At 52.5% G+C, this 11,955-nt stretch overlaps 1 protein-coding gene across 2 annotated transcripts in view; it reads right to left on the bottom strand.

Annotated features, from left to right (window-relative positions):
• RTF2 (replication termination factor 2) overlaps nucleotides 1-9,557 on the bottom strand; it is a 95,862-nt gene extending 86,305 nt beyond the window's left edge. The window contains exons 1-2 of one of the 2 annotated variants that reach the window (XM_075350573.1): nucleotides 9,393-9,557; nucleotides 140-234 (exon numbers count right to left, since the gene is read on the bottom strand). In XM_075350573.1, coding sequence (XP_075206688.1) covers nucleotides 140-234; nucleotides 9,393-9,461 — 164 coding nt within the window. In that variant the 5' untranslated portion in view covers nucleotides 9,462-9,557. The remainder of the gene's footprint in view (nucleotides 1-139; nucleotides 235-9,392) is intronic. The other variant, XM_075350572.1, reaches the window with a different exon arrangement.
• Nucleotides 9,558-11,955: the final 2,398 nt, after the last annotated feature.

Raw genomic sequence — 11,955 nt, forward strand, 5'->3', positions numbered from 1 at the left:
GGCCAGATCGCTGCTCTGTGTCACACACAGCGAGATCGCTGATGAGGTCACTGCTGCGTCACAAAAACCGTGACTCAGCAGCGATCTCGCTAGCGATCTCGCTATGTGAGAAGTACCCCTATGTCTTAGTGGTTCGCACCTTCCCAGCTCACAGGTCACGATGGGCCTTTTCAGCTTCTCCTGGCTCAGGGTGCAGTAATACCAGCGGGCGACCAGCTCTGCATTCTTATCAATCTGCAAGACACACGAAGAGACATCAGACGGAGAAGGACAAGCTGTTCACTCACATTCTGGTCCTGGGAAAACTGAGCAGCAAGTGACCTGTCCGCTAATACATCTGCTGTATGGTGGGTGGGCAACAAGCACCCTCCAATACACAAAAGGAAATCACTTTTCGTCTGCACCAAGATAAGTATGCACTATATAAGTATGATGCATTGAATTGGGCCGGAAGTGACCGGAAGGTAACTGCATACACAGACTCTGTAAACAATGTTTGTGTTTTTCTTCACTTTCACCCCTATAATACTTCACTTTTTACTGCCCCCTCTGATCCCTAAACCCAGTAATGAGCTATTCATCTCTCCCTCCATCCTCCCCACCCATCTCCCCTGCCCCTCAGAGATTTTCCTCCACATTTCACCCAGTGTCTCCAGACACACACGGCCATCTCATGGCCTCTCCTGCTCCCACCTACTCACACTCTCACTGCTTCTCCTCACTGCTGGGGATATCTCTCCTGAAGGGTACTTTACACGCTGCGATCTCGCTAGCGAGATCGCAAGCAAGCGTACCCGCCCCCGTCGGTTGTGCGACAGGGGCAAATCGCTGCCCGTGGCAAACAGCCTCGTTAGTCCCTGTCACACGGACTTACCTGCCCTGCGACGTCGCTCTGGCCGGTGAACCGTCTCCTTTCTAAGGGGGCAGTTCGTGCAGCGTCACACGGCAGGCGTCCAATAGAAGCGGAGGGGCGGAGATGAGCGAATGTAACATGCCGCCCACCTCCTTCCTTCCGCATTGCTGGTGGAGGCAGGTAAGGAGATGTTTGTCGCTCCTGCGGTGTCACACACAGCGATGTGTGGTTCCGCAGAAACGATGAACAACATCGTACCTGCAGCAATAGCGATATTAAGGAAATGAGCGACGTGTCAACGAGCAACGATTTTTCACGTTTTTGTGCTCGTGGATCGTCGCTCATTGGTGTTACACGCTGCGATGTCGGTAACGGCGCCGGATGTGCGTCACTAACAACGTGACCCCGACGATATACTGTTACCGATATTGCAGCGTGTAAAGCACCCTTAATCCTGGTCCTCCTCACCACATCCCTATTGTCATTTCAAACCCACATGCACACGCTGGACCTCATCTTCACTCGCTTCTGTTCCCTATCTAACCTCTCTACCTCGCCTCTCCCCCTGTGTGACCACAAGCTACTCATTCTCTTCCCTTTCTTCTCCAAGAACGCAACCCCCCCTCCACAAACTTTCACACCCTCGCAGAAATATCAAACGAAGGGAATTTTGTTTACTTACCGTAAATTCCTTTTCTTCTAGCTCCTATTGGGAGACCCACACAATTGGGTGTATAGCTACTGCCTCCGGAGGCCACACAAAGTATTACACTTTAAAAAGTGTAACCCCTCCCCTCTGCCTATACACCCTCCCGTGCATCACGGGCTCCTCAGTTTTGGTGCAAAAGCAGGAAGGAGGAAACTTATAAATTGGTCTAAGGTAAATTCAATCCGAAGGATGTTCGGAGAACTGAAACCATGAACCAAAAGAACCCTTCAACATGAACAACATGTGTACACAAGGAACAACAGCCCGAAGGGAACAGGGGCGGGTGCTGGGTCTCCCAATAGGAGCTAGAAGAAAAGGAATTTACGGTAAGTAAACAAAATTCCCTTCTTCTTTGTCGCTCCATTGGGAGACCCAGACAATTGGGATGTCCAAAAGCAGTCCCTGGGTGGGTAAAATAATACCTCGATAAAAAGAGCCGAAACAAACGGCCCTCTCTTACAGGTGGGCAACCGCCTCCTGAAGGACTCGCCTACCTAGGCTGGCATCTGCCGCCGCATAGGCATGAACCTGATAGTGTTTCGTGAAAGTGTGCAGACTCGCCCAGGTAGCGCTGACACACCTGCTGAGCCGTAGCCTGGTGACGCAATGCCCAGGATGCCCCTACGGCTCAGGTAGAATGGGCTTTCAGCCCTAAAGGAATCGGAAGCCCCGAAGACGGTAGGCTTCAAGAATCCGTTCCTTGATCCACAGAGCCAAGGTTGACTTGGAAGCCTGCGACCCCTTACGCTGGTTAGCGACAAGGACAAAAAGCGCAGCAGAACGGCGCAGGGGCGCAGTGTGCGAAATGTAGAGCCGGAGTGCTCTCACAAATCTAAGAAGTGCAAATCCTTTTCACACTGGTGAACTGGATGAGCCAAAAGAAGGTAAGGAGATATCCTGATTGAGAAGAAAAAGGGGGATACCACCTTAAGTAGGAATTCCGGGACCGGACGCAGGACCACCTCATCCTGGTGTAACACCAGGAAGGGGGCTTTGCATGATAGCGCTGCTAGCTCCGACACTCTCCGAAGTGATGCGCCTGCCACTAGGAAGACCACCTTCTGCGAAAGGCGTGATAGCGATAACTCCGAGGACGCTAAGAGCCAGGCCACAATGGCCACGCAGTGAGGTTGAAGGCCGCAGAATTCAGATGGAAAATGGCCCTTGAGACAGCAAGTCTGGTCGGTCCGGGAGTGCCCACGGGCGACCCACCGTAAGGTGTCACAGATCCAGGTATCACGACCTCCTCGGCCAGTGTAGAGCAACGAGGATGGCGCGGCGGCAGTCGGACCCGATTTTGAATGACACTCTGGGCAGCAGTGCCAGAGGGGGAAATACATAAGGCAGTCGAAATTGCGACCAGTTCTGAACTGATGCGTCCGCCGCCAGCGCTCTGTGCTGGTGGTTGATGCACGCGACCGCCGTGGCGTCGTCCGACTGTATCCGGATCTGCCTGCCGTCCAGCCACCGCTGGAACGCCTTTAGGGCTAGCCACACTGCCCTTAATTCCAGAACATTGATCTGAAGGGAGGACTCTGTCGGAGTCCAGGTTCCCTGAGCCCTGTGGTGGAGGAAGACCGCTGTCCACCCTGACACTCTCGTCCGCCCAGGATGGGAGCAGGAAGGATTTTTCTTTCGACAAGAAGTGGGAAGAAGCAACCACTGAAGAGAGGTTTTGGCTGCCAGAGAAAGAGACGTTCCTGTCTAGGGACGTCGACCTCCTGTCCCATTTGCGGAGAATGTGCCATTGGAGTGGACGCAGATGAATACTGCGCAAAGGGAACTCCATTGCTGCCACCATCTTCCCTAGGAAGCGCGTGGGGAGCCTCAAGGGGTGTGACTGGGCCCGAAGGAGAGAGTGCACCCCTATCTGCAGCGAACGCTGTTTGTCCAGCGGAAGCTTCACTATCTCTGAGAGAGAATGAAACTCCATCAAGAGGTAAGTCAGTGATTGGGTCGGTGTCAATTTTTACTTTGGGAAATTGATGATCCACCCTAACCTCTGGAGAGTCTCCAGAGCAATGTTCGAACCGTGTTGACATGCCACCCGAGAGGGTGTCTTGACTTAGGAGATCGTCTGAGACAGGGATCACCGAGTGTCCCTTAGAGTGTAGGCCCACCACCACTGATGCCATGACCTTGGTGAAGCCCCGTGGGGCTGTCGCCAGGCCGAAAGGCAGAGCCACGAGCTGAAAGTGTTCGTCCCGGATGGCGAAACACAAGACGCGTTGATGCTCTGGTGCAATCGGAACATGGAGATAAGCATCCCTGATGTCGATTGATGCTAGGAAGTCTCCTTGGGATCGAGACGATGACAGAGCGGAGAGATTTCATCCGAAAAAGTCTGGTTCTCACGTGTCTGTTGAGCAGAATGAGGCCCAGAACTGAACGGAATGATCCGTCCCTTTTTTGGTACCCCGAACAAGTTGGAGTAAAACCGCGACCACGTTCTTGAAGCGGAACGGGGATCACAACTCCATCTGCCGTCAGAGTTCACCGGCTGAAAAAATGCATCGGTTCGCTCGGGGGGCGGAGATGTTCTGAAGAAACGAGTCGGAGGACGAGAGCTATCTCTATCCTGTAACCGTGAGACAGAATGTCTCTCACCCATCGGTTTTGGACATGTGGCCACCAGGCGTCGCAAAAGCGGGAGAGCCTGCCACCGACCGAGGTCGCGGTCTTGGTTAGGCCGAAGTCATGAGGAAGCCGCCTTGGAGGCGGTTCCTCCGGCGGTCTTTGTAATACGTGACTTAGACCGCCATGCAGAAGAGTTCCTCTGGCCCTCCTCCGACCTGTTGGACGTGGAGGAACGGAACTTGGCTGAGGACCGAAAGGACCGAAACCTCGATTGTATTTTTCGTTGCTGAGGTCTGTTTGGTTTGGACTGGGGTAAGGACGAGTCCTTTCCCTTGGACTGTTTAATAATTTCATCCAATTGCTCGTCAAACAAACGGTCGCCAGAAAATGGCAAACCGGTTAAGAACTTCTTGGAAGCAGAGTCTGCCTTCCATTCACGTAGCCACATGGCCCTGCGGGCTGCCACCTAATTGGTGGATGCTACCGCTGTACGGCTCGCAGAGTCCAGGAACGGCATTCATGGCGTAGGACGAAAAAACCTACGCTTGAGAAGCCAAGGACACAACCTGCGGGGCGGAGGTACGTGCGACCGCATTAATCTCAGCCAGAGAAGCTGAGATAGCTTGGAGTGCCGTCACGGCTTCGAAGGCCGGAGCAAAAGATGCGCCTCAGTGGCATCCATGAGAGATGAACCATCTGCCACTAATACTACGGATCTAGCCGCCAGTCTGGAGACTGGAGGATCCACCTTGTGACACTGTGCCCGACCCTTAACTACGTCAGGGGGGGAAAGGGTAACGTGTGTCATTAAGGCTAAGTTCACATTTCCGTTGATTTGTATCAGTCACATGCGTCGCTTGACGCATGTGACTGATGCGCTGTTCAACGCTGTACAACGGATGACAAAGAACAGAATTCTTTGTCGGATTCCGTTGTGTGCGGGGGGCGGAGTTCGGGGGCAGAGCCGAGCGGGGGGCGGGGCCAGGCGCTGAGGATGTCAGTGGAAGTGCTGCGGTCTGCATGGCTGGGGACAGGTGAGTGTATCTGTGAGTGAGTGAGTGTGTGTATGTGCATGTATGTATGTATGTATGTATGTATGTATGTATGTATGTATGTATGTATGTGTGTGCACATGCAAAGTGCGGGAGGGGGCGGAGCCGAGCGGGGGGCGGGGCCAGGCGCTGAGGATGTCAGTAGAAGTGCTGCGGTCTGCATGGCTGGGGACAGGTGAGTGTATGTGTGAGTGAGTGTGTGTATGTGCATGTATGTATGCATGTATGTATGTATGTATGTGTGTGCACATGCAAAGTGCGGGAGGGGGCGGAGCCGAGCGGGGGGCGGGGCCAGACGAGGGTGTCAGTGGCAGTGCTTGTCTGCATGGCTGGGGACAGGTGTGTGTGTACGTGTGTGTGTACATACATGTGCGGAGTGCGGGAGGGGGCGGGACCGAGTGGGGAAGTGTCGGCCTCCCTGCACACGTAACCAGCCTAAATATCGGGTAACAGCAAAGCACCCGATGTTTACCTTGGTTACCCGATATTTACCTTGGTTACGGGCCTACACCGCTTAGCGCTGGCTCCTTGCACCGTAACCAGGGTAAATATCGGGTAACCAACCAAAGCTGGTGACGTGTGCAGGGAGCCAGAGAGCATGCGCAGCGAAATCCGACGGATCTCGCTGCTCAAAAAACGTTACATGCTGCGTTCCCCCCGCCCGGCGGTCAGTCGTTCCACGACTGATCAGTCGGGCGGAGGGTGCAACGCAGCATCATCAGTCACAATCCGCTGCTCATACAAGTCTATGGGAGCAGCGGAATCCGCTAAACGGATTCCGCTGTTTACAAGAGCAGCGGATTGTGACTGATAGATTTTAGCGGAAATGTGAACTTAGCCTGAGGCGCTTAGTAAAGCGCTTGTCCGGAAAGTTCTGCATAAAACTGATGGGCCCGTGATGCACGGGAGGGTGTATAGGCAGAGGGGAGGGGTTACACTTTTTAAAGTGTAATACTTTGTGTGGCCTCCGGAGGCAGTAGCTATACACCCAATTGTCTGGGTCTCCCAATGGAGCGACAAAGAAACCTTGATTTACACGCACTTTCTCAGTCCCTTCTCCCTCTCACAGACATTGCATTTGTACACGATGCAGATGCAACTTTATACAACACTACAATCTCTGCAGCTCTCGAATCAGCTGCCCCCCTCACACACACCAAAACCCACACAATCAACAGGCAACCCGGGCACACGAGTCAGACTAAAAGAACTGAGAAGGGCTTCCAGAATTGCGGAGCGCAGATGGAAGAAGTCTCATTCCACTGAGCACTTCATTGCAAATAAACAGTCCCTCACCACCTTCAAGTCCACATTCACTGCTGCAAAACAAACCTACTTCTCATCCCTCATATCCTCTCTCTCACAACCCTAAACAGCTATTCAACACTTTCAATTCTCTCCTCCGTCCCCCAGCACCTCCTCCCGCTTTTCTCAGCAGAAGACTAACAACATCAGGGCAAGCTTTGGCCCACAATCACCACAGCCCCTCATCATAGCTACGCAGCCCTCTTCCTCCAAATCCAGCTTCTCCACCATGACAGAAGACAATCGTTCCACTCTACTCTCAAGATCACATCTAACTACCTATGCATTTGACCCGCTCCCATTGCACCTCATCCCCAACATCACCGCAGCCCTCATCCATCTCTTCAACCTATCACTAACAAGTGGTGTATTCCCTTCATGCTTTAAACATGCCTCCATTACACCCATCCTCAAAAGCCCTCCCTTGACCCATCCTCTGTGTCAAACTATCGCCCCATATCCCTTCTCCCCTATGCCTCAAAACTACTGAAACAGCATGTCCATATTGAACTGTCCTCATACCTCCCCTCCTGCTCCCTCTTTGACCAGCTACAATCTGGCTTCCGACCACATCACTCTACAGAAACTGCCCTAGCCAAAGTCACCAATGACCTACTAACCGCCAAAGCCAAGCGACACTACTCTGTCCTCCTCCTGGACCTGTTCTCTGCCTTCGACACAGTAGACCATTCCCTCCTATTACAGATTCTCTCTTCTCTGGGCATCACAGACTTGGCCCTATCTTGGATTTCTTCATACCTAACCGACTGAACTTTCAGCGTCTCCCATTCTCACACCACTTCCTCATCTCGCCCCCTATCTGTCAGTGTCCCCCAAGGTTCAGTTATTGGACCCCTGCTGTTCTCCATCTACACCTTTGGCCTGGGACAGCTCATAAAGTCCCACGGCTTTCAGTATCATCTCTATACCGATGACACACAGATCTACCTCTCTGGACCTGACATTACCTCTCTACTAACCAAAATTCCACAATGTCTGTCTGCTATTTCATCCTTCTTCTCTGCGCGATTCCTAAAGCTTAACATGGACAAAAAAGAATTCATTGTCTTTCCTCCTCCTCACTCATCGCCTCCAACAAGCCTTTCCATCAAACTTGGGTTGCTCACTCTCCCCAGTCTCACAAGCTCGTTGCCTTGGAATAACACTCGACTCTGCTCTATCCTTCAAGCCGCACATCCAAGCCCTCTTCACCTCATGCCGACTACAACTCAACAATATCTCCCGGATCCGTGCTTTCCTTAACCAAGAATCAGCAACAACATTATTAGTGCATGCCCTCATCATCTCCCGCCTCGACTACTGCAACCTCCTGCTCTCTGGCCTCCCTTCCAACACTCTTGCACCCCTCCAATCTATCCTAAAACTCTGCGGCCCGCTTTATCCACCTCTCCCATCGCTATTCCCCAGCCTCACCGTCACCACTCTGCCAATCCCTTCACTGGCTTCCCATCGCCCAATGACTCCAGTTCAAAACATTAACCATGACATACAAAGCCATCCACAACCTCTCTCCTCCTTACATCTGTGACCTAGTCTCCCGGTACCTACCTGCACGCAACCTCAGATCCTCACAAGATCTCCTTCTCTACTCCCCTCTTATCTCTTATCTCCTCTTCCCACAATTGCGTACAAGATTTCTCCCGTGCCTCCCCCATACTCTGGAACGCTTTACCCCAGGATATCAGACTCTCTCCTACAATGAAAAGCTTCAAGAGGAACCTGAAGACCCACCTCTTCCGACAAGCCTACAACCTACAATAACCCTCAGTCCAGTAGACCATTGCGCAACCAGCTCTGTCCTCACCTATTGTACCATCACCCATTCCCTGTAGACTGTGAGCCCTCGCGGGCAGGGTCCTCTCTCCTCCTATACCAGTCTGTTATGTACTGTTGATTGTTGTACGTATACCCTCTTTCACTTGTAAAGTGCCATGGAATAACTGGTGCTATAATAAATAATAATCTTAGTGCTCACTTACAGCAGAATAACTGAGCAGGTTAGCAACTCAGTAATCCGAGAAGCGCTTGGCTATCAAGAGTGAGGAAAAGCATGAAGATCGAGAGAAAAGGATGTGGGCCTACGGCGGCAAGGAGAGAGAAAAGGGGGGGCGCCACGGCGGCAAGGAGAGAGAAAAGGGGGGCGCCACGGCGACAAGGAGAGAAAAGGAGAGAGAAAAGGGGGGGCGCCAGGGCGACAAGGAGAGAGAAAAGGGGGGGACCACGGCGACAAGGAGAGAGAAAAGGGGGGGACCACGGCGACAAGGAGAGAGAAAAGGGGGGGACCACGGCGACAAGGAGAGAGAAAAGGGGGGGACCACGGCGACAAGGAGAGAGAAAAGGGGGGGACCACGGCGACAAGGAGAGAGAAAAGGGGGGGACCACGGCGACAAGGAGAGAGAAAAGGGGGGGACCACGGCGACAAGGAGAGAGAAAAGGGGGGGACCACGGCGACAAGGAGAGAGAAAAGGGGGGGACCACGGCGACAAGGAGAGAGAAAAGGGGGGGACCACGGCGACAAGGAGAGAGAAAAGGGGGGGACCACGGCGACAAGGAGAGAGAAAAGGGGGGGACCACGGCGACAAGGAGAGAGAAAGGGGGGGACCACGGCGACAAGGAGAGAGAAAGGGGGGGGACCACGGCGACAAGGAGAGAGAAAGGGGGGACCACGGAGAGAGGGATTGGGGATAACGATGGAGGCACGAGGGGGGAGGAATTACAGAGAGTAGCAACAACAGTGAGGTAAGACAATATATGGAGGGGGCAGCAGTAGCCATGCATACTGAATAGCCTCCAGTGCCTGCCCCTCTCCAGGACCTGACAGTCTACAGCCAGACACCTCAGGAGCCTCACCCTTCTCCTGTCACCCCTTCCTCACCTTCTCCACCTTCTTCGGCCCTTTCACCAGCTCATGGCGCTTGGGGATGGTTCCTCCGTCACAACCCATCTCACAGCTTTCAGCGTCCACAACAAACTAACTCTGCCCGGAAACAGCGCTCTTTCCGCTTCCGGTGTCTAAGACGTCAATTCTCGTTCTGCTCAGCGGTCCGCAGGTCGGCGGCCATCTTGCTACACCCTACGTATGAGGTTTGTGACCTCATTCTCGTCCTCTCGAATAATTCTTTTGATATCATTGAAAAAAAGCAATTTTGTGACTGTAACTCTATAATTTAAAAAACAAAAACAAAGTCTGGTGACAAAAATGTTAATTTAGGTGTGACTTATCTGCTTTCGTGTGAACTACACATCCCGGCATTCCTTGCTTCATGCTCGGACTCGGAAACGCCGCGTAGATGTGGCAAGGCATGCTGGGAGCTGTAGTTCCGCTTTTGCTGGGCAGTGACTGAGTGACTGAGGTATTCTGAGGTGAATGCAAATGAAAGCAGCCACAAATAGGCATCAAAGTAGACAACAAGCTTGTGACTCTCAAACTTGGAAATACCCTTTAAAGGGTACAATGACCTGGGCCACTGACCAGGCTCAGTGTGGAAGTCTCATACATAATTAGATGACTCTTGCCCTCGCTGCTTCTCTTGCAGATAGGAGACTCATTCTCGTCTCTTTGTTTCTAAGCTTTGGAGCTTTCTGTTAGATTCAGTTACCTTTGCTGAAGTGGGGGAGGGGTTACGTGAAAAAATAACTGAAATTCATGTCTGTTTTTCACTTTTTTTTTAATTTACCAATCAAAAAGGATCACTTTATTTATTTTTTTTTTTTTCATTTATTTCACACATTGTGCCCCTCTACCCACCATTAAATTGCTTTTATGTCTGATTCCCCCTGTAATTGGACCAATATATTGGCCCTAGTTTCAGGGCCGCTTCCTCTTCCTGCCCACACGGATGACCTGATCCCGCTTCCTCCTCCTGCCCACAAGGTGAAGCTGATCCCGCTTCCTCCTCCTGCGCGCATGGTAGAGCTGATCCCACGTCCTCCTCCTGCCCGCATGGTGGAGCTGATCTCACATCCTCCTCCTGCCCACAAGGTGGAGCTGATCCCGCTTCCTCCTCCTGCCCACATGGTGGAACTAAAATCGCTTCCTTCTCCTGCCCACACGGTGGAGCTGATCCCGCTTCCTCCTCCTGCCCACATTGTGGAGCTGATCTCACATCCTCCTCCTGCCCGCATGGTGGAGCTGATCCCACTTCCTCCTCCTGCCCACACGGTGGAACTAAAATCGCTTCCTCCTCCTGCCCGCACGGTGGAGCTGATCCCCCTTCCTCCTCCTGCCCACAAGGTGGAGCTGATCCCGCTTCCTCCTCCTGCCCACAAGGTGGAGCTGATCCCGCTTCCTCCTTCTGCCAGCACAGTGGAGCTGATCCCGCTTCCTCCTCCTGCCAGCACAGTGGAGCTGATCCCGCTTCCTCCTTCTGCCAGCACGGCGGAGCTGATCCCGCTTCCTCCTCCTGCCCACAAGGTGGAGCTGATTCCGCTTCCTCCTCCTGCCCACATGGTGGATCTGATCCCGCTTCCTCCTCCTGCCCACAAGGTGGAGCTGATCCCGCTTCCTCCTCCTGCCCACAAGGTGGAGCTGATCCCGCTTCCTCCTCCTGCCCACAAGGTGGAGCTGATCCCGCTTCCTCCTCCTGCCCGCATGGTGGAGCTGATCCCGCTTCCTCCTCCTGCCCGCATGGTGGAGCTGATCTTGCTTCCTCCTGCCCACACAGTGGAGCTGATCCCGCTTCCTCCTCCTGCCCGCATTGTGGAGCTGATCCTGCTTCCTCCTGCCCGCACGGTGGAGCTGATCCCACTTCCTCCTCCTGCCCCCCCAGTGGAGCTGATCCTGCTTCCTCCTCCTGCCCGCACGGTGGAGCTGATCCCACTTCCGCCTTTTTCCTGCACGGTTGAGCTGATCCCACCTACTTCCGGCACCCTGCAATCACATGAAATGCTGTCTCCTGCCTCCTAATCTATATAGGATAAAGAGTTGCACACCAGTCACAATGTATAGGGGAATAATGAAAAGCATAACTGCTATATGAATACTAGACTGAAAAATACAATGGACTATCTGAAATAAGTGAAAAACATGAAAATGGTATCTGCATAACTGCTATGAAAAATAGAAATGAGAGATATTTAGCCATTGTATTGATCAATGCAAAGGAGCCCCAAAACCAAACGCCAAGGTAATCTCTATTTTTGGGGTCCCTAACCTATGTGTAACCTCACCTGCAGTTAAAAAACTTGCTCTGTATGGGAAGCAAGGGACCAAGCTATATATGTGTGAAATAAGAGACATGGCTATGGGTGGGGCAGGGTTCTCAGACAAAAAGTGCATACTAACTAAAGAATGTATGTCTGGAACACCAATGGTGTGAACAGGGTGCAAGACTCAAAAATATACAACTAAACAATAGGATAAAGAGTTGCACACCAGTCACAATGTATAGGGGAATAATGAAAAGCATAACTGCTATATGAATACTAGACTGAAAAAT

The sequence above is a fragment of the Anomaloglossus baeobatrachus genome, chromosome 5 (genome assembly GCF_048569485.1).
Source record: "Anomaloglossus baeobatrachus isolate aAnoBae1 chromosome 5, aAnoBae1.hap1, whole genome shotgun sequence".
NCBI classification, from domain to species: domain Eukaryota; kingdom Metazoa; phylum Chordata; class Amphibia; order Anura; family Aromobatidae; genus Anomaloglossus; species Anomaloglossus baeobatrachus.